The 24,261-nt window shown below is 53.0% G+C and overlaps 1 protein-coding gene across 8 annotated transcripts; it reads right to left on the bottom strand.

The window, feature by feature from the left end:
• Positions 1–17,017: 17,017 nt before the first annotated feature.
• On the bottom strand, positions 17,018–22,064 carry LOC107516163 (potassium voltage-gated channel subfamily A member 2). 8 transcript variants are annotated; one of them, XM_016155657.2, is made up of 3 exons: positions 22,032–22,064; positions 19,450–19,708; positions 17,018–19,004 (listed from the first exon to the last, which is right to left on the bottom strand). In XM_016155657.2, the coding sequence occupies exon 3, from the start codon at positions 18,839–18,841 to the stop codon at positions 17,342–17,344; it is 1,500 nt and encodes a 499-aa protein (XP_016011143.1). In that variant the 5' UTR covers positions 18,842–19,004; positions 19,450–19,708; positions 22,032–22,064; the 3' UTR covers positions 17,018–17,341. The 8 variants fall into 8 exon arrangements, with proteins under 8 accessions (XP_016011143.1, XP_016011137.1, XP_016011138.1 ...); XM_016155651.2 differs by lacking the exon at positions 22,032–22,064 and adding an exon at positions 21,240–21,348; XM_016155652.2 differs by lacking the exon at positions 22,032–22,064 and adding an exon at positions 21,240–21,314 and having other exon boundaries at positions 19,450–19,788.
• Between the last annotated feature and the right edge of the window lie 2,197 nt (positions 22,065–24,261).

Here is a 24,261-nt window from a genome sequence, read left to right as displayed (position 1 = left end):
CACAGCCTGCACATAAATTTGAACCTAGGCCTGTCCGACTCCCAAAGGCAGATGTTGCCTTGACATCCCCACAGTGTCCCCTGGTCTAGGGAGGGGCCATCTGCTTGAGTTTCTAGATCAGCGCTTAGTGTTCCCCGAGCCCCGCCTTGCAGCTCCGTCAGCTCCCCAGAAGGCGAGTCCACTACCGATGGTTCCCCCCAAATCCTCTGGCTTACGACTGGTCTGGACTGGACTCTTCTCAGACTCCAGGTGGCCAGTGGCAGCGCTGGCCAGGCCTGCTGGACGAGGCCCAGGGTGTGGTGTGTGAGGCTAACTTCCTCTGACAAGCCCAGGAGCCGTGCCCCAGGGGTTGGACAAGCCAGGCCTCAGGGGCAACCCTGCTGGCAGGGAAGCTGATCGAATTGATCTTGTAATTAAATCAGGGCCAGGCCTGGCTGACCATCTGGGCTCTGACCCTGCTTGGGCTCTGGCCCTTGGCTTCCAAGACTGGCCCTTGGCTCCCATGACTGGCCAGGGTTGGGCTCTGAGAAGGCTGCAGGTTTATGGCTGGGCGGGATCGGATATCGAGGGATCTTATGAGAGGGGCTGTCTTGATTCCATCTGTGGCTAGGAAAGGCTCCCTCAAGAGTGCTCAGGTACCCGCAGTTCGGACTGCGGGAAGGCTACAAGGTGAGACTCCTTAAATGAACACCTCAGGTAAATGGACTCTTGATCCGCTCTTGAGCAGATCTCTCCATCACCAGAAACGGCAGCTCTGTGATGCCGGAGCCTCAGGCCAAAGCCGTGGAGTGATCCGAGATGCCTTTGTTTTTCTCACGCCGCACATCGGTCTGCCAGGGAATCCTGTTGGCACTGTCTTCGTGCATGGGACACAAAGCTTGGTTCCACCTGTGTATCCGCCTTCCGACTACTGCTCACCAGCTCCTCTGCCGCCATTGCCATTTCTGCCACCATCCGTCACGTGCATTTTGGCAATAGTCTTCTAACCGATACCCTGTCTCCATTCTCGCCTGCTATGATCTATTCTAAACACAGCAGCTGGTGTGAGCCCAGGAAAAAAAAAAAAAAAGTCTAGTCAAGTCTCTCTTCTGCTGTAAAACACCCCATGGCTTCCCACCTCGCCCAAGGTCGTATCCAGAATCCTTTCCCCAGCCTAAAAGGTCCTGAGCGATGTGCCCCCTCCCTGCCCATTCTGCTGCGGTGACACTGGCCTCGAAGGCACGTCCCCTTCTGCCTCGAGCACTCTGCCTTTGCTGTTCGCTGAGCCTTGAATGCTGGTCCCACATCAATGGGCACGGCCACCTCCCTGGCTTACCGAAAGTCTCTGCTCAGATGCCACCTTATCTGAGGGACCCTCTCTGCTCACCCTGCATGAAAGAGCCTCCCTTCTGTCACTCTCCGCCTTCTGAACCCCCATGAGAGCAGAACTCTGTCTGCCTTGTTTACTGATGTATATTCCCAGACCAGCAAGGGAGGGAAGACGATTCTTTGCATAACGTCATGCGAGGTGCCGGAAAGTGACAGGGGCTTCGTTCGCGTGGCCTGGCGTGGTGGCACTCTCCCTTGCCCAATGCTGTGGCCCTTGGCTTCTTTTGAAGAAGAGCGTGGTGCGACTGGCCTGATAGACGGTCAGCAGACCGGCATTCCAGCTACCGATTTGCCGTGCAGCCTTAAGCAAGCTGCTGCTCCTCTCTGGGCCTTGATCTTGTCTATAAAATGAAGCAATGGGCTTCGTTGACCCCTGAGACCCTTTCCAGACTGGACGATCCAGGATTCTATTGCCTCCGACCTCTCCGCCCCTCACCGTTGAGAGGCTGCGTTGTGACAACAGACGTGAGTTCTCTTTCTGTTTGTTTCCAGCCAGTGTCCTGGGTGGGTTGTTATTCTCTCAGTGCCTCAGTTTCCTCATCTGTAAACTGGGGATAATAGCGCCTACCTGGCCCGCTGCCGCATGAATGTACTGTGAGGCTCGATGGATGCGATATTGCTTCAGAGTCTGGGTCGCGAATAAGAGGGAAAGTTAGCAGCATGGGTTTTGGAGCCAGATGGCCTGGGTTCAAATCCTGCCACTGCAACTTATTCAAGCCTCCCTGTGCCTTACTTAGTTCCCATGCATGTAAAATAGGAATAATTAGTGTCTGAAAGATTAAATTAGTTAATGTATGTGAAGTGCTCAGAACAGGGCCTGGCACAGAATAGGCGCCATGTAAGCATATTTTTAAGTTATTAATTCCTGAAACGATTCATTTATTCTGCACTGATTTACCAAGAGCCTATTCATGTGCTATATTACTGGTTCAGGGTTCATTTCCTTCTCCTCTTCCCCAGTTTAATTTTTCCTTCACCTTTCTCTCTGGAGGGGAAGAGTGGTCTTACCATGTGAAATTCTGACATCTTATTTACGTCTGACCCCCAGAGCCAAGCACTGTGCCAGGCTCATACAGCTGCTTCGCAAATGTTTGCTGAGTGAATGAATGAGCATTGTGCAGGCCCCAGCACTTGGCAGCATTTTTTATTAAAGACTGATTACCTGAGAGACGTTTTATATAAGGTCCTTCTCCCCAAAGAACTCTGCAAGGTGGATAGTAGCACCCCACTTTATAGATGAGGAAATCCGGGATAAGTGAACTCGATTACTTGGACAGAAAACCAAAGCTGGGGTTCCGAGCAGAGCTGAGGCTCCTTGCTTTATGGAGCGCTTCGTCTCCCAGGGTGGAAGGTGCTGTTTATTGAGCACTTACTGTGTACCAGGCGACCTCTAGCATGCACTTCCTCCCCACGGCTGCCTTGTGAAAAGCATTTATCCCCTGACCCCATCCCAGCTTTCCGAATCAGGCTGCCAGAGGAGGAGGGAGAAAGCGGTGTAGCACCCTGGACCCTGAGCAGGCAAGTCGAAGAGGGAGTCGGGTCAGGGGTGCAGAACCCCTCAGGCTCCCTCCTTTTCTCTCTCAGGAGCTGAAGCCCAAGGGACAGAGAGCTTTTTCAGGAACTTTTAATATAGCAATTGCTCATTCACACCTTGCAGCCTCGTGAATCCCATTGACAAAAATACCCCAGGAGGGTGATCCGATTCCATCGCACCTCGTAATCCGTAGAGTTCCTGACTCTTTCCCAAGATGCCTCATTCCTCTATTTTCCTGGAGGCTCCCAGAGGTCAGAGGGATAGAGGGGCAGCGCTGGAGTCTTTGGCGGTTTTTGCTGCGGTGTCGTTTTAAGACTCCAGCTGGAGTTGGCCACCGGGGTAGCTGTGGTGTCATAGCAAGGGCACTAGCCTTGGCTTTGACGGCTTCCAGCTGTCTTGGGTCTGAGTCCTAGATTTCCCTCTCCTTAGCTGTGTGAGTTCGGGCAATTCCTTTGCCTCTCTGAGTCTCAATTTCCTCATCTGAAAATTGAGATCGTGACAAATTGAGACAGCGACAATGACCTCGCAGAGGTGTTAAAAGGATTAAATGAGGTAAGAGAGGCAGGCCGCACAATGCCCGCAGACAGGTGGTGCTCCTCATATCGTAGTTGAATTTGAATCATTTATTCAATCACCATATTGACTGAATATCCACTTTGTATGAGGAACCCTTATTTTTCTTGATTTGACAACTTTCAAGGGTCAAGTCCTGAGGTTAGGCTAAGAATGACGGACGCAGACCCTTGGACTTGGTGAGGATTTGTCTGTACGTGTGTGCGTGCGTGTGTGTGCATGTGCGCATCTGTGTGTACCTGTGTCTTTCTTACCCCAGATGGTTCTGTCCATATTTCGCCCTTTGAGGGGGGAAGGAGGAGCCCCTCCACGAAGCCGCAGCCACCAACTGAAGCGTCCGGGCTGGGAAGGGCCCTGGGGGCGGGGGGAGCAGGTGGGGTGACGCGGGACAGTGTTGCGGGGAGGTCTGGCCCCAGCTGGAGCAAGGGTGCTGGGCGTGCCAAGGCCTGCTTGTGGGCTCTGCTGCCCGCCGCCTCGGGCACTTACAACGTTGGGGGCTGGAATGCGGAGCGAGACGGTTATCCCCGGAGTTGCTAACTTTCCCCATCCCGCCGGTTTCTGATGCCGCTTCTCAGGGCTCAGTGGGACAGGGCTGAGAGAGAAGACCGAGGCTATTCCTACCCGAGCTCGTCTGGGCTAAGCGGACTCTCTTGACCGTATCAAGGCTTCTTAGGGCGGACTAGGTATTTTTGTTTGTCTTTAGGATCCATTTACATGTCCTCAAACCCTGAGGGGAGAAGGTGGTGGCAGTAGGAGGACTAACTTCTATCTATTGTCATACTCGTATGGGCTTTGGCTTCAAAAGGCTCTGCCGATCGTTAGCTGTGTGACCTTGGGCTAGTTACGCAACCTCTCTGAGATTTGGTTTCCTAATCTGGAAAATACAGATAATAACACCCGCCTCACCAGGTCTGTTGTGATAACTAAATGACATAATCCATGTCAAGCATCTGACACAAAGTAAGCCTTGACACATACAGGGGAATACATTATACATACACACACACACACGCACACAGACATACTCTCTTTATAAATATATTATATATAATACATAAATATAAGTTATGTGCTATATGATTATATGTCGCTATATTAAATATATTAATATATAAAACATAGAAATATATATAACTTAAAAGATCTTCATGATGACCCTGTGAGGCAGGCATTTGAATCTCAAGTCGAGACAGAAAAACACAAGTTTAGAAACGCTACGTCCATTGTTAAGGTCACATCGATAATAAACTTTACTGTACAGTAGAACCGGGAATGAAACCCACCCCTGACCCCAAGGCCTGGCATTTTCTAAGGCACCAGGATCTCCTAGCTTTAGAATTTGGAAGCCCAGTGGACTCCTTTAGGTCTCTAGTCCCTTGGGATAGGGGAAGGGTTTGGCTCTAGGGCTGGTACAGAGTTGGGCACACCTGGAAGGGTGACTTCTCTGGGACCTAGGAGAGAGTGTGCTGGGGACGGAACATTAGATATGTGACGCCGTGACATTTGAGACCTAGACCTAAAGGCTTGTACCTCAGAAGATGGAGGTCAGAGGTCTCTTGTAGGGCCAGAGAGAAATACAGGGATAAGGGGGTCCTAGAACGTGGCTATATCTTTGCTGTCCCAATGACACAGATTATCGTGGCCACCGTTGTGACTACGTGATGCAGATATTCATTCATTCAATGGATATTTATTGGTCCTGGCACTATGTCAGATGCTGGGGATTCAGAGATTGACACGACGAAGGTGCCTGGCTTAGGCTGGGAGAGGCGGAGCAGCACAAGCCACTAGGACAGAATGGCTGTGCCGTTCTGTTCTCACAGGGCTGTTGGTGGCTCCCCAAAACACCAGTGAAAAGAGAACAAATCTCCCATCAGAACAGACCTGGGGAGAGGCAGATTTTCCTTGCTGCGGGAAGCCACGCAGATGAAGAGATTTTCCTCCTAACTTCACCGCGAAGCATTAAGCATGGTGTCCTGGCTAGTGTTCGGGTTGGAATGGGTTTGGGCTAAAGAGCCTCGACCTTTCCTTAATCTGCCAAGGATCTGCGTTGCTTACTGATGGAGTGAGGGGTGGGCCTGAACAAAGGGAGAGAATAATCAGAGCTGACAGTCACGTTCAGAAATGCCCCAGTCCTGGGGTCAAAGCCCTGTAGACTTGCCTCATTTGCATAGTATTTAAATAGCACTAATTTCCCATCAAAATCTGTGGTCCTTTCCCTACTGCTGTGCTAAACTTGCCTGGGGAAACTTCAGGTCTGGATCCTGAGGCCTGGGGCACAGGTCCAGCTGCTGCACAGGGGACAGGTTAATGGAAAGGTCTGTCCTGAGAGCAGGGTCAGGCCTAGCTCTGTGTCAGCCACTCACGCGCTGAGGGTGAGTTTTTGTCTTCGGAAGACCCACAGGGGCAGAGTATCTTAAGTACTAAGGGCAAGATAGTTTTTAAATTGGCAGATTTTTTTTTTTTTTTGAGCAAATGATAGTGACTCTGGGACAATCACTTTTCCTTCAAGAAGGTAAAGAGTCTAAATGTGACCAATAGTTTTAACTTTTGGGGCCATGGACAGCTGCAGACATTCTCTGTGGAAAAATGACCATATTACAGCATGTCACGTACCATTTCATGAGTGTTCTAAACCTCCGACGTCAATTTTTGTACCTGTGAGCCCAGATCAGGAACCCTTGGACCAGAAGTGATTGAAAATCTTTCAATTTTTTCATTTCCGATCGCTGAGTATCCAGGCCCTCTTGGATCTTGCGGGCGTAGGACCCCAAGAGAGAGGATGCAGTCACGATTTTTACTGGGCTCCCACTGTGTGCCAGGTGTTTGTTCAATCTTCACAAGATAAAGCAGGCACTGTGATTTATTTTACAGAGATGAGACACCTGAGGCCCAAGAGATTGAAATAGTACCCCCAGGGTCACAGAGATGGTGGGTTGACAGAGCTGGGATTCTCTAGAGTCCTTTTTGTTTCTCGGTTGTTCCAGGCCAGCTTTGCACCTCCTGCCCACCACGCTGGCCTCAGGACCTCAGGACAAGGTGGGCTCTCCCTCTCACGCCTCACCTCATCAAGCTCCACCCTTCGCTGGAAGGAACTGGCTGGGCGACGTCCAGGGTCCGGGACTTCGTGCTGGGGAGTGCATGGGGCAGGCGCCCAAGGCCAGGCAGGGAGGAGTCCAGTGTGGCATGGGTGACTTACACTTGAACCGAGCCCCCCACCACCCTGAAGTGTAGAAAAGAATGGGGACCTTAATGTTGTAGCTTTCATTTTTCCCCTTGACGCATTTACCAAAAAAAATATCGAGACAGAGACAGACAAAATGCAAGGCTGCCTGCAGCAGCGGTTGTCCCAATGGCTCCCGTCTCTTTACCACCCTCTCCCTTGTCACCTCAGTACCTGCTGCCCAGAACAGATCCTTCTGAAGGCGAGATGCGGCGGGGCGGGGAAGAGGCGGGGGGGAGACCAGCTGCTTCAGTTGGTCAGTTTCCTAGGGGCAGATTATGGCAGACTGTGAAGGGCGGAACTGGAGATCATTCGTGAGAGCTTAGGGGATGGAATGTGTTTGCTGGTGGCCGAGGGCAAGGACTGTCTGTTGTGACACCCCCGTCACGACACGTTTGGGGCATCTGAACGCTGGGGAGTCTAGCTATGGACTAGGACTATAGGTCAGGTGGAGATGCTTCAGCTCCCTCATCCTGCATGTGTGCGCGCGTGCATGTGTATCAGAACCTTTCCAAGGAGGTGCTACCACATCACATCCCCAGGCCCCTCCTCCTGGGGAGGCAAAGGGAGAGCTGATAGTTGGGGTGATCCAGACTCCTGAGCACCGGCAGGAATGGGCAGAAGTCGGGGTGTGTTTGAGAACAGAACCTGCACAGGTGGGTGCAGCTGGAGTTAAATGACTCCCAGGGGTCTGATTGCCTTTGGCCTTCAAACTGGTCCTCCCTTTCCCACACACTCCCCAGCTCCACAGAAGACACAAGAAGCGTTGGTACAATGCGGGAGGGGACCTCGGACCCACCCACGCACCCTCCCACCCACATCCTCTGCTCCGTGTGCACTGGGCAGATAGCTGGATGGTCCCTGACGCACCCAGGAGCGTCCTCTCGGCTCCTGCTCTGGTCCCGGCTGGTCCTAGGGCAGCAGGGTCTGGGGTGATGGTAAGGCAGTCACGCAAGCGTGATGTCAGGACGGTACTCCCGTGAAGCAGGAAGGAACGTGGAAATGCTCGGTGTCTGTCAAAAATTTTATTTTATTTTTTTCCATTTCACACAGAATGATGTTAAAATAAATCCTCAGTAATATGTATTTATACACTTATTTACTTGTGTTGGTATTTACAAAAGACTGCGGAGCTCTATGAAGCCTATGTACACCCATGATCAGGTGGACAGGCCATGTTCATTGAGGCACGTATGTACACATATATGTATAACCTATGTACAAATACCAGACCCTACTGACACGGGAACTCTCAGCTGCAGAAGTCCTGGGAGGGGCAGTGTTGGTGGGGCTGAAAGCTTCCAGAATATGTCAGCGAGAATGATAATATCTATACAACCTGTGCAATGCAGTTATAGCTGGTGTCTAAATTTCATGAAGCAAACAAATAGTTAAATGACTCCCAACTCCCATGAGTCTTCCCACAAGTCCTGCTCCACCTTCCACTCCCATTGGTCCCCAGCCTCTTATCACCATGGAGACCCCAGTTCCCTTTCGTCATCATTGGTATCATCCTTACGGAGCTTTACCATCAGCTTTGGAGTTCCTTCTCCTATTGATTCCAGGGAGGTTTATTTATCTGCCTCTTCTCGAGGTTTTAGCAATTATTACAGACAGGACATGGGAGGGCAGCTGAGGAATCACACACGAGCAGCAAGGAAGCCAGTGCAGACCCTGATCAGAGTCTGTGCTGCATGAGCCTACGTGAGCGGCCATTTCCATACTTTATATATATGTGTGTGTGTGTGTGCACGCGTGTGTGTTTGTGCAATACATAAAACTTCCAGAGACAGCCTATATAAGCACATAAGCACACGGGTCTAGGAAAGGAAATAGCATCCTGCACTCATAAGCCGTACAGCTGGATCCCTGATGGAAACTCGAGACTCCGCCTTGATTTCTGGCACCATTAGCCTCGACTGTTCCAAGATCGCCCTTAGTGGAGAGAGGGGTGCAGGGATGCAGAACCCCAGGCGGAGGCCATTTGGCTGGGGCATTGTTTGCTCAGCAGGCTGGAGCTCGATCATGGGGCTTTCCAGCTTCCTGGGGCCCTTCAAATGAAGGAATCATCCAAGCACAACAACAAAAGGAAACTGGGTCGCTGGATCCCACGTGAAGGCAGAACTGGGGCAAGCACAGAGCATGTTCAGACCCTCCGGAGCTGGCGCTTGCTCTCGCCAAAGCCGGCCAGGCCCCTCTTCCCGCTTTTCTCTCTCACTTCTTAGACTAAGGCTGCTCACTCCATTCCAGCCCTACCTGGCAGGTCACTGCCCTTGCCCTGCACTTCACAAGCTAGAAGGTCAATCACGTCACCAGTCAACAGGGCACTTGTTTGGCAGCAAAGCGAGCCCCTGCAAATTCTCTTCCTCCCAGCAACTCCCATTGCTTTCTCTAGCCTCCCGGAGTGTTTACGCGCTCACGCAAGCAATCAGTGTCCAGGGAATCATTTTCAAGGAGAAGCAGAGCTTAAAGGCCTCTCACGAGGACCGAGGAGAGACACAGGACTGAGTCCTCTGGGTAGCTACCCACGGTCCTAGCACACAGCCACGTCTACACTGCCCTCCATTATCCGGACGTTGTAGCAGCTGTCCACACCGTTACATAATCACACCTGCCCTGTGCATTCGTCAGTGGAATGAGGCAGGACTTCTCAGCTGCAAACTCATCTGGAACATATCTGACTATTTTAGGAGTGCAGAGGAGCACAGAAAGTTACATCTGTTTCCATGTCGAGGTTCACAGAGTATAAGAAGTGGCCTCCCAGACTGGCTGCCCCGACTGCCACAGTTTACCAGCTGGTCACACTCAGTCTGGTTTTTGGGCTTCTCCCATCTTACCACTGCCAGCTTGGCCAGATTGCTGAGAGTGCTGGGAGATGGCAGGCCCCCCTGCATCCCTGCAATAGCCCCAGATGCCAGAGAGCAATCTGTCCCACCCCTGTCCAGGTAGAGCGCACACAGAAGGTGAGGTTGGAACCGTCCCCCACGGGTCTAAGACACAGCCAGGCAAGATGGAGATTGAGCGCGTGGCTCAGCTCGGACCCGGCTGTCTCTCCAAAGAGGCAACTAAATCCGAGCTGCTCTGCTGCCCACATCCTCAACCCAGATTTGGTCAGAATCAACAACGGGATGGATTTGTTAGTTTCATCCCTTGCCACACATTGCACCTTCCATGGGGCAGACACAATCCTTAGAAAAATGTTACATTCAGATCTCATGAAATTCAAGCCTAGGGCACCACCAAGAAAGGACAAAGAGAAAGCAAAAACAGATCAGTCCTTTGCCAGGTCTTCAAGCTTTCCACTCCCCCAGAGCCACAAAATTTGGAATAACTTTTCTGGTCTTCAGTGATGAGGTGACAGCCAACCAGAGCAGACAGAACAAAGGACAAAGCACCTGGCCCTTAGATCAGACTTCCCTTTTATCCCTGAGTCAGGCAGCCACCTGGGAGGAAAGGGAAAGATCCTGGAGCCTGATCTTTTGTTGTGAAAGAACCACCTTCTAGAGAGGTCCCTGCATGGAAGAAAAAGAGTTGAATGAACTGGAGAGGGGGTAAGAAAGCAAAAGGAAGGTCGTTTAAAAGAAATCAAAGAAATTCGGTTTATTTCTTGAATTGCCAAATTTATTCCACATCAGTGAGGCTAAGGGGATTGGTCACTGTATTAACTGTCGAATTTTTGAAACAATGGTATACATATATACATATACTATACATCTATATACACAGATATATGTATATATGGAAAACCTCTGCTAACTTAGGACCAATTGATTAACCAAAACCTCGATCAACGAGAATTATGTTTTCTTACTACACTTTTCAGTAGAAAGAGGCAAATGACAGCGAGGGCATTATCTGGCGAGCCAGGGTATGCCCAGATGGTCGGCTTCCAGGCACGTCTGGCAGCCGACGTACATTCAGCCTATCTCTTTGGTCGTCTCTGTCTGCGTTTTCTCTACAGTGAACACCGAAGCTCAGAATGCAGATCCTGAGCAACGCAAGGTCTTCTGTCGTCTCCAAACACTTGACTTACTAAGGCAGGAAAGTCCATACTAACCTACTTAGGAAATGTCTTTTTTTTTTTTCTTCAATTACAAAAGTTGAATCAAAACATGTTTTTCCATTGCCACTCAAATAACCGGAATTATAAAGCAAGCACGACGTTCCCTTCCCTGAGGATCTCCCCATCGGTTAACTGAGGTTTTGCTGTACACATGGGTATAGAGCAAGGTAGATTGAAAAAGACTGGAATGGGACCCTGGGCTTGCCAGCCTTCCCTGATTGTCTAGTCGAAATATTTAACCTCACGGATTTTTTTTTTTTTTTCCAGGAAAGGGGACTCTTCTGAAGTCCCTGGTTATGTGTGCAAATATTTGTGCAACTGCACATCGTAGTGGGGGGTGGGGACTTTATGTCACTAACGTCACGTCCTAACACCCAGATATGTATCCCTGTAGACCTCTATCCACGATAACTTGCTTCCCTCCACGGCTCTCATGGTGTCCCTTTGTTTAAGCAAGTCAGCTTCCTTCGAAGGACAGCCAGAGGGCCATGCCCCAAATCTGCCCAGGCTAACCATCCCAGGTGCAAACCTCCAGGCCACATTCCCCCAGCGTCCATTTCCCTGCGGAGGGGAGGAAAGGAAACGAATGGATCAAGTAATGGCTTTTAGTGCATGGAAATGATCTGTAATGGCTCAGGATGCTTTATTCGTATCTATTTGTAAGCGCTTTCCTGCAGGCTTCCATTACACCCTGCCGGATTGACTGAAAGTCAACGAGATGGGCTGGTGTGAGGTCATTCGAACTCAAGGTTTCAGCGCCTAGAGGTCGTGAGGATGCTGCGGGAGAGCAGACGGGAAGGGAGAGGCCGGAGGGAGAGCGGGACAGAGATGCACTTGGAGACAGAGTAAGGTGCACATGGGAAGGAGACCGAGCGACAAAGAAAGCCTTCTCACAGACCTTCCGCGCGCGGACGCTGCACCTCTGCACATGTTTACATTCCAGAGGGAGGGTCGTCCAGGACAGGAAGGGCGTGCATGCCACGCGGGAAGAAGAGGGGAATACAAGACAGTGAACTAATGCCCAGAAGCCAAGGGCATTCCTGATGATCCAGGTACGATCGCTTTTCAGTCCTGAGAACAAGAGTTTGAAATAGCTATTGCTAAAGAAAACAGTCACTATTTATTTTATTGCACTTTTCCTCTTTAAAAAATAGTCAAACGCAAACTATGAGATATGGAGCTGAGCTTTGGTGGGAAGAGAAGCAAAAAGAAGGGGAAAGCGAACTCGATTAGTTTGAGGATGAGACCCGTCCCAGCTTGTAGGGGCTCTGCCACCTCCACTTGTCCCCATGTGCTGCTTTGATGGGGGGACCGGGCTGCTCTCAATAAGGGCCAAGTCTGAGGACACAGACAATGGTCACCATAGCCATTGAGATACCTCCCTGCACCCAGCACACTGCCAGTTGGCTCAGATGACTAATGATATTAATAAGGTCAAGGTCATGGGTTCAAACCTGGCAATGGACATTTTGCCACGGCTGGAGGAACTCCATTGTGTCACCAAGGAACACCCTGCACGTTACAGCCTGCACGGACCAGCCATCTCAGACCAGGCAGCCATCACTCAGACACAGGCTCATGGCAGTGGCCCCAGGAGAGCTGGAACTGGACCAGGGCTTCCCATCCCTGCTCCTGGGTTGACATTTCAAAGCTCTGTGCTCCTCCTGCCTGCCATGGGGAGTAGGGTGCCACCCTCGTGTGCAATTTGCAAACTGTCCTATCACTTCCTTTGGGGAGTGTCGGCCTCTACTTCTCCTCTCCACCACTGTGGGCAGCACTGAATTCCCAGCCCAATAATCTTCAGAGGACACTCTCCTCCATATGAGTCTCTGTGTGGGTCTGCACTGATCTTATGGCTGACTATGAGGAAATCAGCTGGCCAAAGACCTCACTACAATGAGAGATCCAGAAAGAGCAGATAGGACACGCAAGTCCTACAGGGCGGTCACATGAGCACCAGGCTGGGAGCTCAGGCCAACAAAGCTTTCACGGGAGCCCCTTCTGCACCAGGCCAAAGAGGCTGGAGGCACACTTCCTTGCGGCGCCTTCTAAAAGGCTCACTTCCTGGGAACATGCCTCCTCCATCCTCAGAAAGCCCAGCTGAGAGAGACAGAGGGAAGCAGAGAGGAAAGAGGAGAGTGTGTCAAACACCTCAAAAGCTTCAGGAAGCACCGAGCTGCAGTTGTGTCTTTAATTAAATTTTGGCTCCTGAAAAGCTTACTTTAAAATTTAACCAGCTCAGGTACCCTCTCTTCCTAACCACCTCCCTACTTTTTCGGGACCTCTTTCCCTTTAGTCCCCTGAAGACTCCAACTTCCTTGAAAGGTTGAGCCCACAGAGCCTCCTGCTAAAGCTAAAGAAACGATCGCCATCTTGACTTGGAAACACTTGGAAGGCCAGCAGACTGTATGACAAATGCAGATTCGGACCCACCTGTCCATTCCTTGGTGCTGCTTCCTCCGTGGAGGTCAAGAGCTGTGACCGTCATTAGGAGGGAAGTATAACACACCTCGGATGGCTAACAGGAGTAGAGGCTGTGGTGCCTGAGCTGACACCTGACTTCAGCCCCCAACTTCCATTAGAGGTGAAGCCCTTGCCAAAACGTACCCAGCTCTCAGCTAGTCCTACCGGCGGGAAGAACCAGCTCTGTGGATAATCCAAAACAGTGGGTGATCTTATAAAGCGTTTAAATTGGGCCCTAGCATATAGGATAGCTATCGGGCCCTTTAAACGTTGTTATTTGCGTAGCATTAGATTTCTGTCCTTAATCATGTTTTACTTAAGCCAAACTGGCGTCCGTTTCCTCACAGCGCAGCAATTGGATGAGAGGCAGTGCGTCCAGGTGGAGCCTGGGAGAAGCGGAGGAGCATGCCTGGGACTGAACACCCATAGACCGTACCCGGGAGTTGAACCTATTGGGTGCGCATGCCCACAAGCAAGTGAGATGCCGCAAGCAAGTAAAGATGGCTCGTTTTAAGAGAAAAATCTATATGTCGTCTCCACTTACAGACCCAGCCCCTGACAAAGCCACTAGGGATGGAGGGACAATAAGGTCTGCAGACTGAGAGAATGTTGGGGGCATCTTCACTTTGGGTCAGAGCACTGCAGTTTCTTGAGCAATCACCACTTTTAACAGACAAGGTCTGAATACAGAGACCCCAGGGCTTGGGAGCAGGGGAGCCTGGGCTATCGGGTTCTCTGTGTGGACTGGCTTTGAAGGAAAGGGCATGGCAAGAAGGTGCACCCGGGTTTCTGGTGAGAGGAAGGTGAATAGGTAGAAACAGCGATCTGCTTGACAACGGTGACTCATCTTTCCGCTTTAAACCTTGGGAATTACTTCTGTGAAATCTGGGGGTGAGAGGGAGAGAAGAGACTTGAGGAAAAGACTTCTCGAAGCATACAGAGGGGTATAAATGCAGGCTGGGGAAAGGCGATTAAATCTGAACTTCCGTTCATGCCTATTAACGTATAGGTCTGGGGGCAGAGACATGGGTCTGAGCATAGGTACGCATTTTGTTATGTGCTGTGTATGTGTGTTCTTGGGCATGTATGCTGCAATCTGTGCACCTCATGTATGAGTCAACGCATGCACTGTGTGTATAAACCGAATTTGTGTGTATTTCGTGTGACGTGTTCTTCGTGTACTTGGTATGCAGACTCATTAATCATAGTCATTGTGCATTTCACATTCGAATTGCAGGTGGTGTCTCCGTACATGGCGCACGCGGGCCTTTCGCATACGTCCTGTGTTGGTGAGCACATGCTATGCCTGTGCCGGATGTGCACACTTTGGATGCAGTATAACCATATATCTTGTGTGTGTGCCCTTTCCGTTCACTTGGTCTCTGTGTGTTTTGCACGTGTGTTGCATGTGTTGTCTCTGTGTATGGCAACAGCGTGTCTATCTCTTTTGTGGCGGGTGTGCATGCATGTGGACCTGTGTGTGTGAACATTTTATAGTCCTGGGTCAAAGACATGGGGATAAAAGATCTACCCCTGACCTAGGCCTTAGACATGGGTTATTTTACTATCTCCTTCCCAAAGGTCTGGGTCCCTCTCACCTCGTGTCTGGGAAATTCAGCACCACTTCCCAGGAGAAGAGGCGGAGAAGCACAGAGGCTTTGCGCTGGGCCTGGGATGCCCTGCAGACACCTGGGGAAGTGGGTGACCAGGAACTAATGAGCACCCTGGGCCTAGCACCCTGAGCTGGTGCCCCACCCCCAAGGTAACTGTAGGTGCTAAATAGCCAACAGTGAGGGTCGGGCTGGAGCCACCCCTGGGCAGCCCTGCCACCCGACTCACTGTGTTTGGGAAATTTCAGCTATGATGTTGGAAGGCAAAGAAGCCCAGGCTGTGAGGCAAAGCCTCCCAGCTCACCCCATTCCAGGGCTGGCCAAAACCCCACCTGTAGGCTGCATAGTGCTCATTTACTCTTAACCTGTTCTGAGGGTGGGGACCTATTCTCTACCCATCCTTTGGTTTGGCGATGCAGCTCTGGTTGCTAGTTTAACTGGAAGAGAGTTTGAGCCTGTCAATCAATCAAAATGATGCCTATGGATCATCTAGGGACTCCATCTCTTGGTCCTGGACTTGAGAAGTTACTGCATAGAGGAGGCTCCCCTTAAGTCCAGACCTGTGGAATTGGGTCCCCAGAAGCCCTCCTCCTTGGTGTCCTTGGTTTCAAAGCAGGTGATCCGCTCTTGCCCTTTAGGGAAAGGTTCATAAAAGTGACTGACGCAGAGCCAAATGATGATAAAACCCGAACAGCGTTGGGGGAGGATGAGGATGGAGATGGCTGACTCGAGGGACTGTAGAGGGGAGGCCTGGGGTGGGGCTGGCCCAGGACAGCTGGAGCTGTGAGGGCCACGGGGCCCTTGTGCACTCAGTAAGACAAGCTTCAGCCGTGGGAAACTGAAGCTGCAGCACATGGAGGGCAGAAAGACAATTCTAACGTCTAAGAATCCATGGAGACTGGAGTGTCTGAGGCAATGGCAGCAAACCCGGGTCCAGTGGGGTTACCAATGAGATCAGTTAACCCATTGGGCCTCTAAGATAACCAACCCACCAAGCAGTGGATTTGCTCCTGAACCTGAACTCCAGAGAATGAATATATATGTGAGTGTGTGTGTGTGTGCACAGAAACATACACACACATGTATGTATATGTGTACATATACATACATACATTATAGTGCACATAGTCAAACACATGCATAAATTGCCCTGTGTCAAAAATATTGCATAAGCTTATACAAGGTTCAAATGCAATTTTTTTCTATAGCTAGCTAGGTAGAGGAACTCGTGAAAGAGATACTCGATATATATTTATATACACTGGATCCAAGATCCGCCTTCCTCAGGACCAGATGCCCTGGTCAGCTGTACAGTCATGCCCATGGCTCGGTGAATTCCTAAGGTACAGTCACGTGAGGTGTTTAGATGCTGCCTTCCCTGCTCACTCTCCCGGTTTTGCCGTAGTCTGCGCCCCCGTTTGGAAGAACAGGGGCGGGGTGGGCTGGAGGGCCAGAAGTTTTGGGTCCACATTCCAAATAGTCTACTCTTTTCTCCTGATTGAGAGCTTTTGTCTTCCGATGGAGGAAAAAAAACCTTAGTTCAATGCCATTCCTAGGCTATTAATACTCTAAATATGAATACTGTGTAGGCTACTAAGAAAATAGGTTATCTCCTGTTTTAAATATTGAGATTCATGCAACAAACATCCATGCAGCTCTATTGCATCACTGGAAAATGTCACTGCAGCGTCAGTGTGGCCGAGCCACAGCCCTAGGAAAGCAGATGTCCGCAAACGCCAGTGTAACAAAGAAGTCACACGTGTTTCTGTGACCCCGAAGCCTGCAGAAATGGTGAAATCTGAAGCTGAGAGGCCCCTTGGTTTGTTAGCTTCTCCCCATAGGCCTCAGGGAGCACACGTGGAACTTGACAGCTCACATTCAGTCATACTAACCGGCCCTCCCCCGGGCTTCCCTCGCACCGACACTGCAGAGAAAAAACCAAATGCAGCATTTTCCGTTATGAAACACAAGCCTCCGGAGCCTCTACTTGGCAACTGCAGTCCACAAACCCCGGCCTGTGACACAGAAAGGAATCCCGACACGCGGGACAGAGCGTTCTTTTCAATGCAAAAAGTGGGAATGGCCTTCCGAATAATGACCAGCGCTTTCAAGCTAAGCCACCGCGGTTGTCCTCTGTGAAGGGGAAGGTGAACTCGGATGGGTGGGGCGGGGCGGGGGGGGGCAGGGGTGGGGGGCGCTGTGTGCGTTTAATTAGGAAGGAAAAGTGCCGCCGATGTGGGGGGTTACGTATGTGCTATGAGGCGGCCTCAGAATCCTGGCTCCATAGGTGACACCCATCTTTGGAAACCCCTCAGCGGGTGATGAAGATTCGCATGAAAGCCATGGACAGCTATTCTGTGTTCTAAATCGAAAATCAAAAGATCAAAAGTCACTTGCACGACTATTGCTTTCCATGCAGAACCAGATACACACTGTAGAACACTGACTACAATGCAGGCTATTATGCAATATCTGCATTAGTTCCGGTGTATGTTAATAGGTCTCAGTCAGACGTCGGTTAACATTTTGGTAATATTCACATAGTTTGTATTAGCCAAAGTGCAGTTGGCTGTTTTCAAGTTTTCCTCTCTAAAGTCCTCGTTACTGTTGTTCACCCCCTCCTGGATCTCCATGTAATCAGACTTACTAATGGTAGAGGCACTTCTACTTTTCTTTAGGTCAGGGGAGGATGGGATCTTTGGACAGCTTGTCACTTGCAGGTACTGGGCCTGCTCCTCTCCCTCTGTCTCCCGGTGGTAGAAGTAGTTGAAATTGGACACTATGACGGGGACCGGTAAGGCAATGGTTAACACACCTGCAATTGCACACAGGGAACCCACGATCTTTCCCCCAATGGTAGTTGGAACCATGTCTCCATAGCCTACAGTTGTCATGGAGACGACTGCCCACCAGAAGGCATCCGGGATGCTGGGGAACTGGGAATCTCGCTCATCGGCCTCGGCGAAGTAGACAGCACTAGAGAAAAGGATGACCCCGATGAAGAGGAAGAATATCAGGAGGCCCAATTCTCTCATGCTGGCTTTGAGGGTCTGGCCTAGGATCTGGAGACCTTTGGAGTGTCTGGACAACTTGAAAATCCTAAAGACTCTTACCAACCGGATGACACGGAGGATGGCCAGCGACATGGCCTGCTGGCCCTGCTGGGCATCCTCTGGCTTCTCGGCCAACTCCGTCCCCAGGGTGATGAAGTAGGGGATGATGGCCACAATGTCAATGATGTTCATGATGTTGGTGAAGAAGCCGGCTTTGCTGGGACAGGCAAAGAACCTCACCAGGAATTCGAAGGAGAACCAGATGATACAGAGGGTCTCCACAATGAAGAAAGGGTCGGTGAAAGAAGTCGACTGTTGGTACCCGATGGTGCTGTTGGAATAGGTGTGGAAGGTCACTCCACCGCCATGCATGTCTTCATTCTCATCCCGGAATATGGGCAACGTTTCCAGGCAGAAGCTGACGATGGAGATCAAGATCACCATGACAGAGACAATAGCTATAATCCTGGCAGGCCCTGAGCTCTCTGGGTATTCGAAAAGGAGCCACACCTGTCTCTGAAACTCATTTTCGGGCAGAGGCCGCTCTTCCTCTTTGATGTAGCCTTCGTCTTCCCGGAACATCTCCATCGCCTCTTCTCCCAGCTCATAAAACCGAATTTCTTCCGAGAATATGTCTAAGGGCACGTTCACGGGTCGCCTCAGCCGGCCCCCGGACTGGTAATAGTACAAAATGGCATCAAAGCTAGGGCGGTTCCGATCGAAAAAGTACTCATTTCGAAGGGGGTCAAAGTATCTCATCCGCTTCTTTGGGTCCCCTAAGAGGGTCTCCGGAAACTGGGCTAAAGTCTTTAGCTGCGTCTCAAACCGCAGCCCTGAGATGTTGATCACCACCCTCTCACAGCACTCGTGGTCGGCCTCTGGGTCATAGGTGTCCTGTGGGTGCCCAGGGAGGGCAGCAGCCTCGTCCGCTGGGTCTCCGGTGGCCACTGTCATAATTGGAACTGAGAGAGGTGTCTCACGCTATGCCTTCCGGCTGCCTGGCGGCAGAGAGCTCAGGGTGCTGCTGATGGCCCCAGGAAGCACAGGAGCATGGGGCTGGGCCCCAGCAGCAGAGCCCCGAGGGCTCTCTGAGAGCCGGAGCGATAGCCTCGCCTGGCTGAAAGACAAGGCAGTTAAGGACATGAGACCGCTCTGCGCTGGCAGCCCGGCCTGGGTCGCCAGTTTGAGTCTCCCATCTCTCAGCCAAGAGTTCAGAAACATGACCGCTACTACCACCTCCAAAAAGCACAATTCCCTTTCACCTTGTAATCTGGCTGGGGATCACGGGGGAACAGGTGGCCGTCTCTCAAGAAAGCTCTGGAATGCCCTGCCACAGAGGAGGGTGGCGGTACAGACCCCCTCTGCACTGCACTGGCTTCGTGGAGCCTAACTCCCTATGGGAGGCTGGCAGGGGGCCCTCTCCCAGGCACCAAACTAATGTCTTGCAGATACCTGCACCCTGGGACGTATTTGCAGTGGAGGATCTTGGACCCTGGTTTCTCTCACTGTCCCCACCGAAATGATTTTACACATTGCTGGTATTAAATGATAGATGGATTTACCTGGCAAGGCAGGGATCTGCAGCTCTCTTCCTTGCAGAGCTGATCAAATGCTGAGGGACTCCTAGATACACAAACGGGCAGCCTGACTCTGCATCACGTCTTCACACTTGAGCTAGAAATAATGGTGAGTCATTCCGGGCAGGAGAGCAGGCTCCCGGTCCTGGAGGTGAGCTCCAGGGCTGCGCTAGGCTGGAGGGGCGGTGGGGTGTCTGGTCAGGGACACGTAGGATTCGAGGACAGCCGAGCTTGGGTCTGGAGCCTTTGGAAGGAAGGAGACGAGATGCAAAGGTCAGCAAAAGCTGGAGTCCTCCTGGCTGTCCTCAGGAGGTGTGACGCTGCCTGGAAAAAACAGCGGCCAGGTGGAACCAGGGCTTTGGGGTAGCTGGTGCCAAGACTTGGGAGGGCTCTGGCAGCTCCCCTTCCATGCCCCCCTTCCGTTTTGGTGTCCCACCTGAGGCTACCCCTCAGCCTCCTGGCCTCCTCCGGGCCTCCTCCAGGCAGGCTTCCATCAGCTGGGTGCGCTTTCTCCCAGGGAACAAGCCTTCAGGCTTGGCGGGGCCTGTCTCCTCCAGGGGCCTCTGGGGCTGAGCCAGAAACCCCTTCCGACGTCAGCAGCCATCAAGGAGAGACTCTGGGCAAAGTCCTCCCATCCCCAGGTCATCGCCTTGCAAAGGAAGGCTTCCTACACTGCAGCCTACTACAAACTCTGACCTCCACAAGGCCCTGGAGGAGGGAGAGCACCCCCCGTCCCCCAACACCCAGCACATACTCCTTCTGAGCTCTTCTGCGGAGAATCCTCACACAGAAAGGTCGGCTCTACAAAGCTGGCTGGCTTGAGCCCAGAACTGCTTCTCCCTCAGGCATGCCTGGGCTGCAGGCCTGCCTCAAGCCGGTGACATTTGAACTGGGCAGGCGCTTAGACCACCGACTTCTGCCCAAGAGAAAATCCCTCCCATCTCCCCTGCAGGAAGCGCAGGACCGACGCTCAGCCAGCCCCGCTGCCAGGCGGCTTGGCAGCAGCGAGAGGGGAGCCTGGAGGAGGCCGGCTTCCGAGCTGGCCCCCTGCCAACTCCATCCTGTGGGCCCCCGGGCGGGGAGGGGTCTGACCTCTCCCTATCGCCCCCGGCTCGGGTCGGGATTCCGCCCCGCTCACTCCGCGCCGGGCTCCGCGCCCGCGGCCCGAACCTACCGGCTGGTCGCGACAGCCAGCGCCGCCTTAACCCCCTCCTGCCGGGTCCGGAGGGCAGCCCAGCTCTTTTGCCCCTTGGGTCCAGCCGAGGGACCAGGGAGGATCCATCTCCACCCCCAAACACTGGAGCCTGAACTCTGGGGGCGGGGGGCGGGGGGCGGGCGGCCGCCCCGGATCTCGGCTCGCTCCTGAGCGCGGGGTCTCCGTGGCAGCCCGCGGCCCCAGGGAGGCGGAAAAGCCCTTCCCCGCCGCCAGGCAGCTCTGATTCCGCGCCGGAGAGGAGCCTGGAGCCCGGCTGTCCCAAGTGGTTCGGGTCACACCAACCGGCGCTATTTACCAGACATGGTTATGCTGTCAGCCGCGCTTCCCATCACCCGCCAGCTCCGCGCTGCGCCCCCCGCCCCGCGCCACGCACAGCCCCGAGGGTCCCCGAGCCCATTCGGCGCCCGCTTCCAACGCAGGGCGCCGGCCCCCCGCCCCGGCCGCTCCGGCCCGGCCCGGGGCCGCGGGCTGCGCCGCCCTGCGCCCCGCGCCGCCCTGCGCTCCGCAGCCCCGGCCGGGGGCGCGGCACGCGCAGCCCAACGCGCCGACACCGATTTACCCTTCCGGATGGGCTCCCGGAGCCTCCATGTTTCTCGGCGACCGCAAGCGCCAGCGGAACCGCGGTGGCGGCGGCGGGGCGCGGGCGGCCAGCCGGGAGCCGGCTCTGCAGTCCCGCGGGCGGCGCGTACGGAGCGCCCGGCCGCCGCCCGCAGCCGCACCGCGCCGCACCGCGCCACGCAGCGCCGCACCTGGCCCGGCTGCGAACTCGAATTAAAGGGACCGGCGGGGGCCGGAGCTGGCGCGGCACGCGCCCGCCGCCACCGCCGCGCTGGCCACCTGGTCGGCCTCTGGGCCTCGGCCCCCACCCCACCCGGAAAACACCCCGTTCTTGGCAGAGCCCAGCTTACTAACCAGAACCTCGTGGAGAGCTCAGCTGGGGGCTGCCCTGGCTGAGGAGCAGGGGCCAGAAGTTGAGGAGCGGTCGGTAGGGGCTTCTGCCAACATAATGAGGCAGGCAGGGAGGAAACAATCGATAGCCGCTATCCCAGGCCCGAGGGAGAGGTGTTGCTATCATTACGATGCTGCCAGACGGAATCCGTGGACCCACTCCTGGCCCCCTGGCGCCGACTCGCCCCCTCCTCCAGGTCTGCCTCCCACCTCCCTCTTACCCAGCGACAGCTTTGGCTTCGCGGGGAAATGCAGCAGGTGCGGGCCTTAACTTGCTGTTGCCTTCACCCTTACCAGGAAAAGAAGCAGGGACAAGCCGGCCCTCTGGACGCCCCCTCCCCCGCCCACAACGAGAAGGTGGGAGACCCACGGAGGGCCTACTAGGGAAGGGCCAGCGACTCACCAAACTGGCCTTCCCAGACCTTACAGAGCCAGCTGGCCCACGGGGCTCTCGGATTGGGACTGCAGTTCACAGCACCCAGGGCTGGGCCCAAGACGATACCCTTGGCTTTTGGAAGAATGTGTGTGGGATGCCCAGTCTGTCTTCTGCCCAGAGAGGGATCTGAGAGGTCCAGGGTGCTCTTGGGAGCCACCAGATAGCCCCAAGGCGGGCCAATTCTGTTCTCCAGATCCCTATCAGAATCTCTCTTTCAAACAGCGTGTCTTTGAGCCCAGACTGTGAGGGGGAGGGGCTCTAGTCCCAGGAAGGATCCTGCTGGGCCCTCCTTGCTCAGAGAAGCTCTTCTCCAGGCCTGCAGCTTGTAATGGAACGCACAAGGTCCAGCTCTGTGGGATTCTGGCATTTTATGGGGGTCATCTACCCTAAGCTGCAGGTGGCAGGTGGTCTGGGAGTACAGATGACTATGAGATAGGGCTGTCTGGGCTTCAGTGTCCTTGAAGCTGGGCTGTCAATGTCCTCGCTGAAGTATGGCCTGAGTGTTTTGGAACTCTGCCGGTTACTAGGCGAGATAATTCACATCTCCGGACCTCAGTGTCCTCATCTTGCAGATGAGGACACCTCAGGCTGTCGTGAGGGTGAGGTTGTTTACATAAAGAGTTTAGTGCCCAGCGGATACTCACAAATGATGGTTCCTCCCTGTTTCCCTATGAGACTCGCCTCATAACCCCCCACCTCCACCTTAGCTTTTGGCTGTCCATCTACGTGCCCAATCGCCAGGTTTTTGTTGTCCCATTCTCTCTGCTTCTGAGCTTACCATCCCTCCCCCCTTTCCTTTAGGTCTCAGCCGTTCCCACTTTTGCCACCAAATTATCCTCCAGAACCCTGCTCCATACTCCTTCTGGAAGCTTCCCCTGACCAGCACCGTAGAGCTGTTTCTCTTAGCCACGATGGGTCCTCATGCCAATTAAATCCCAATGGTCTTACCCATTTGATCATGTCTATATATTTTCTTTGCTCTCCTTTGTAAAAGAAAAGACTCGGACAGAAAAACACTCTTGAGGGAGAATTAATCATCGTGCTAAGTGGTGACATGTGCTTATCATGTGTCAGACACTATGCTAAGCACCACGAGCCCAGTGGGATGTTTAATTCTCACAGCTCTAGTAGTTTGTACATCAGTACCATTTCAGGGAGAAGGAAACTGAGGCAGAGAGAGGTGACACAACCTACCCAAAGTCACTAAGTGATGGCTCCAGGACTCAAATGCAGTCTAGGACACACACCCTTAGCCCCCAAACCACACTGCTCATGAAGCACGAACAGCCCTTGGATTTCATTTTCCTCTTTGGGGTCTTCCTCTGACCCCTGTTCCATCTGATTGGCCTCAGGGGTATGTCGTCCTACCTCTCTGTTAAAGCCTGATAAAGTGTGAACAACAACTGAAAAGGAATTAACTAGAGAAGGAAATAAAAACAGCTGTTCAGGAGCACAGGGTGTGGCTCCCGCTGGGCAAGGTGTCTCTGGACTTGGCCATGCTGTGGGAGAAAAGAATGTGGACCCAGCTCCCAGCTCTGACACGTACCAGCTGTGTGAACTTGAGCAAGTCACTTAAACTCTCTGAGCCTCAGGTTCCTAATTTGTGGAGGGGGATGGCAAAACTACTGCACAGGGCGTGAGGATTGATAAAGGGCGGCAGCCAGCTCGCTTAACCTAGGCGCTTATTTACCATTAGTTCCTTAGCTCGCTTTCCAGCCCTACAGCGGTCAACGTTTGTTATTTTGGGCCACAAAGGAACAGCTGGGGTGCCCCCCGATGCCTTCCCTGGGGTGGATCAAACCCCCAGATCACTCCCTTCCTCTTCAATCTGTCTCCTGCTTGGGGGCCACGCTTTGCCTTCAACAGAAGGAAGGACTGGTGACCGCCACAGTGAGTGACCTGCCCCCGCTAAACGCAGGGAAGTCGTTCGTTCCTGTGGTCTGTGACAACGGTCTTTGAAAGGAGGCGTTTATGACAGTGCTCCCACAACCAGCTGGCCCAGGACCCACAGGTGCGGGAGGGAGGGTCTCTTAGTTCTTCCCACCGCAACTTATGAACACAGAAGACTGTATGAGCTCCCTACTCACGCGTCACTCCAATAGGACCAGAGCTTCTCGCTTGCATGACCGCTACCTCTGCGAGGCTTGCTCCCCCACCCTCCCATGGCTGTGCCATGGCAGCACAGCCCCCTCTCGGC

Source organism: Rousettus aegyptiacus, unplaced genomic scaffold (assembly GCF_014176215.1).
Source record: "Rousettus aegyptiacus isolate mRouAeg1 unplaced genomic scaffold, mRouAeg1.p scaffold_m13_p_17, whole genome shotgun sequence".
Classification (NCBI taxonomy): Eukaryota; Metazoa; Chordata; class Mammalia; order Chiroptera; family Pteropodidae; genus Rousettus; species Rousettus aegyptiacus.
Note: the sequence above shows the minus strand (reverse complement) of the source record. Positions and strands in the feature narration are given on the sequence as shown.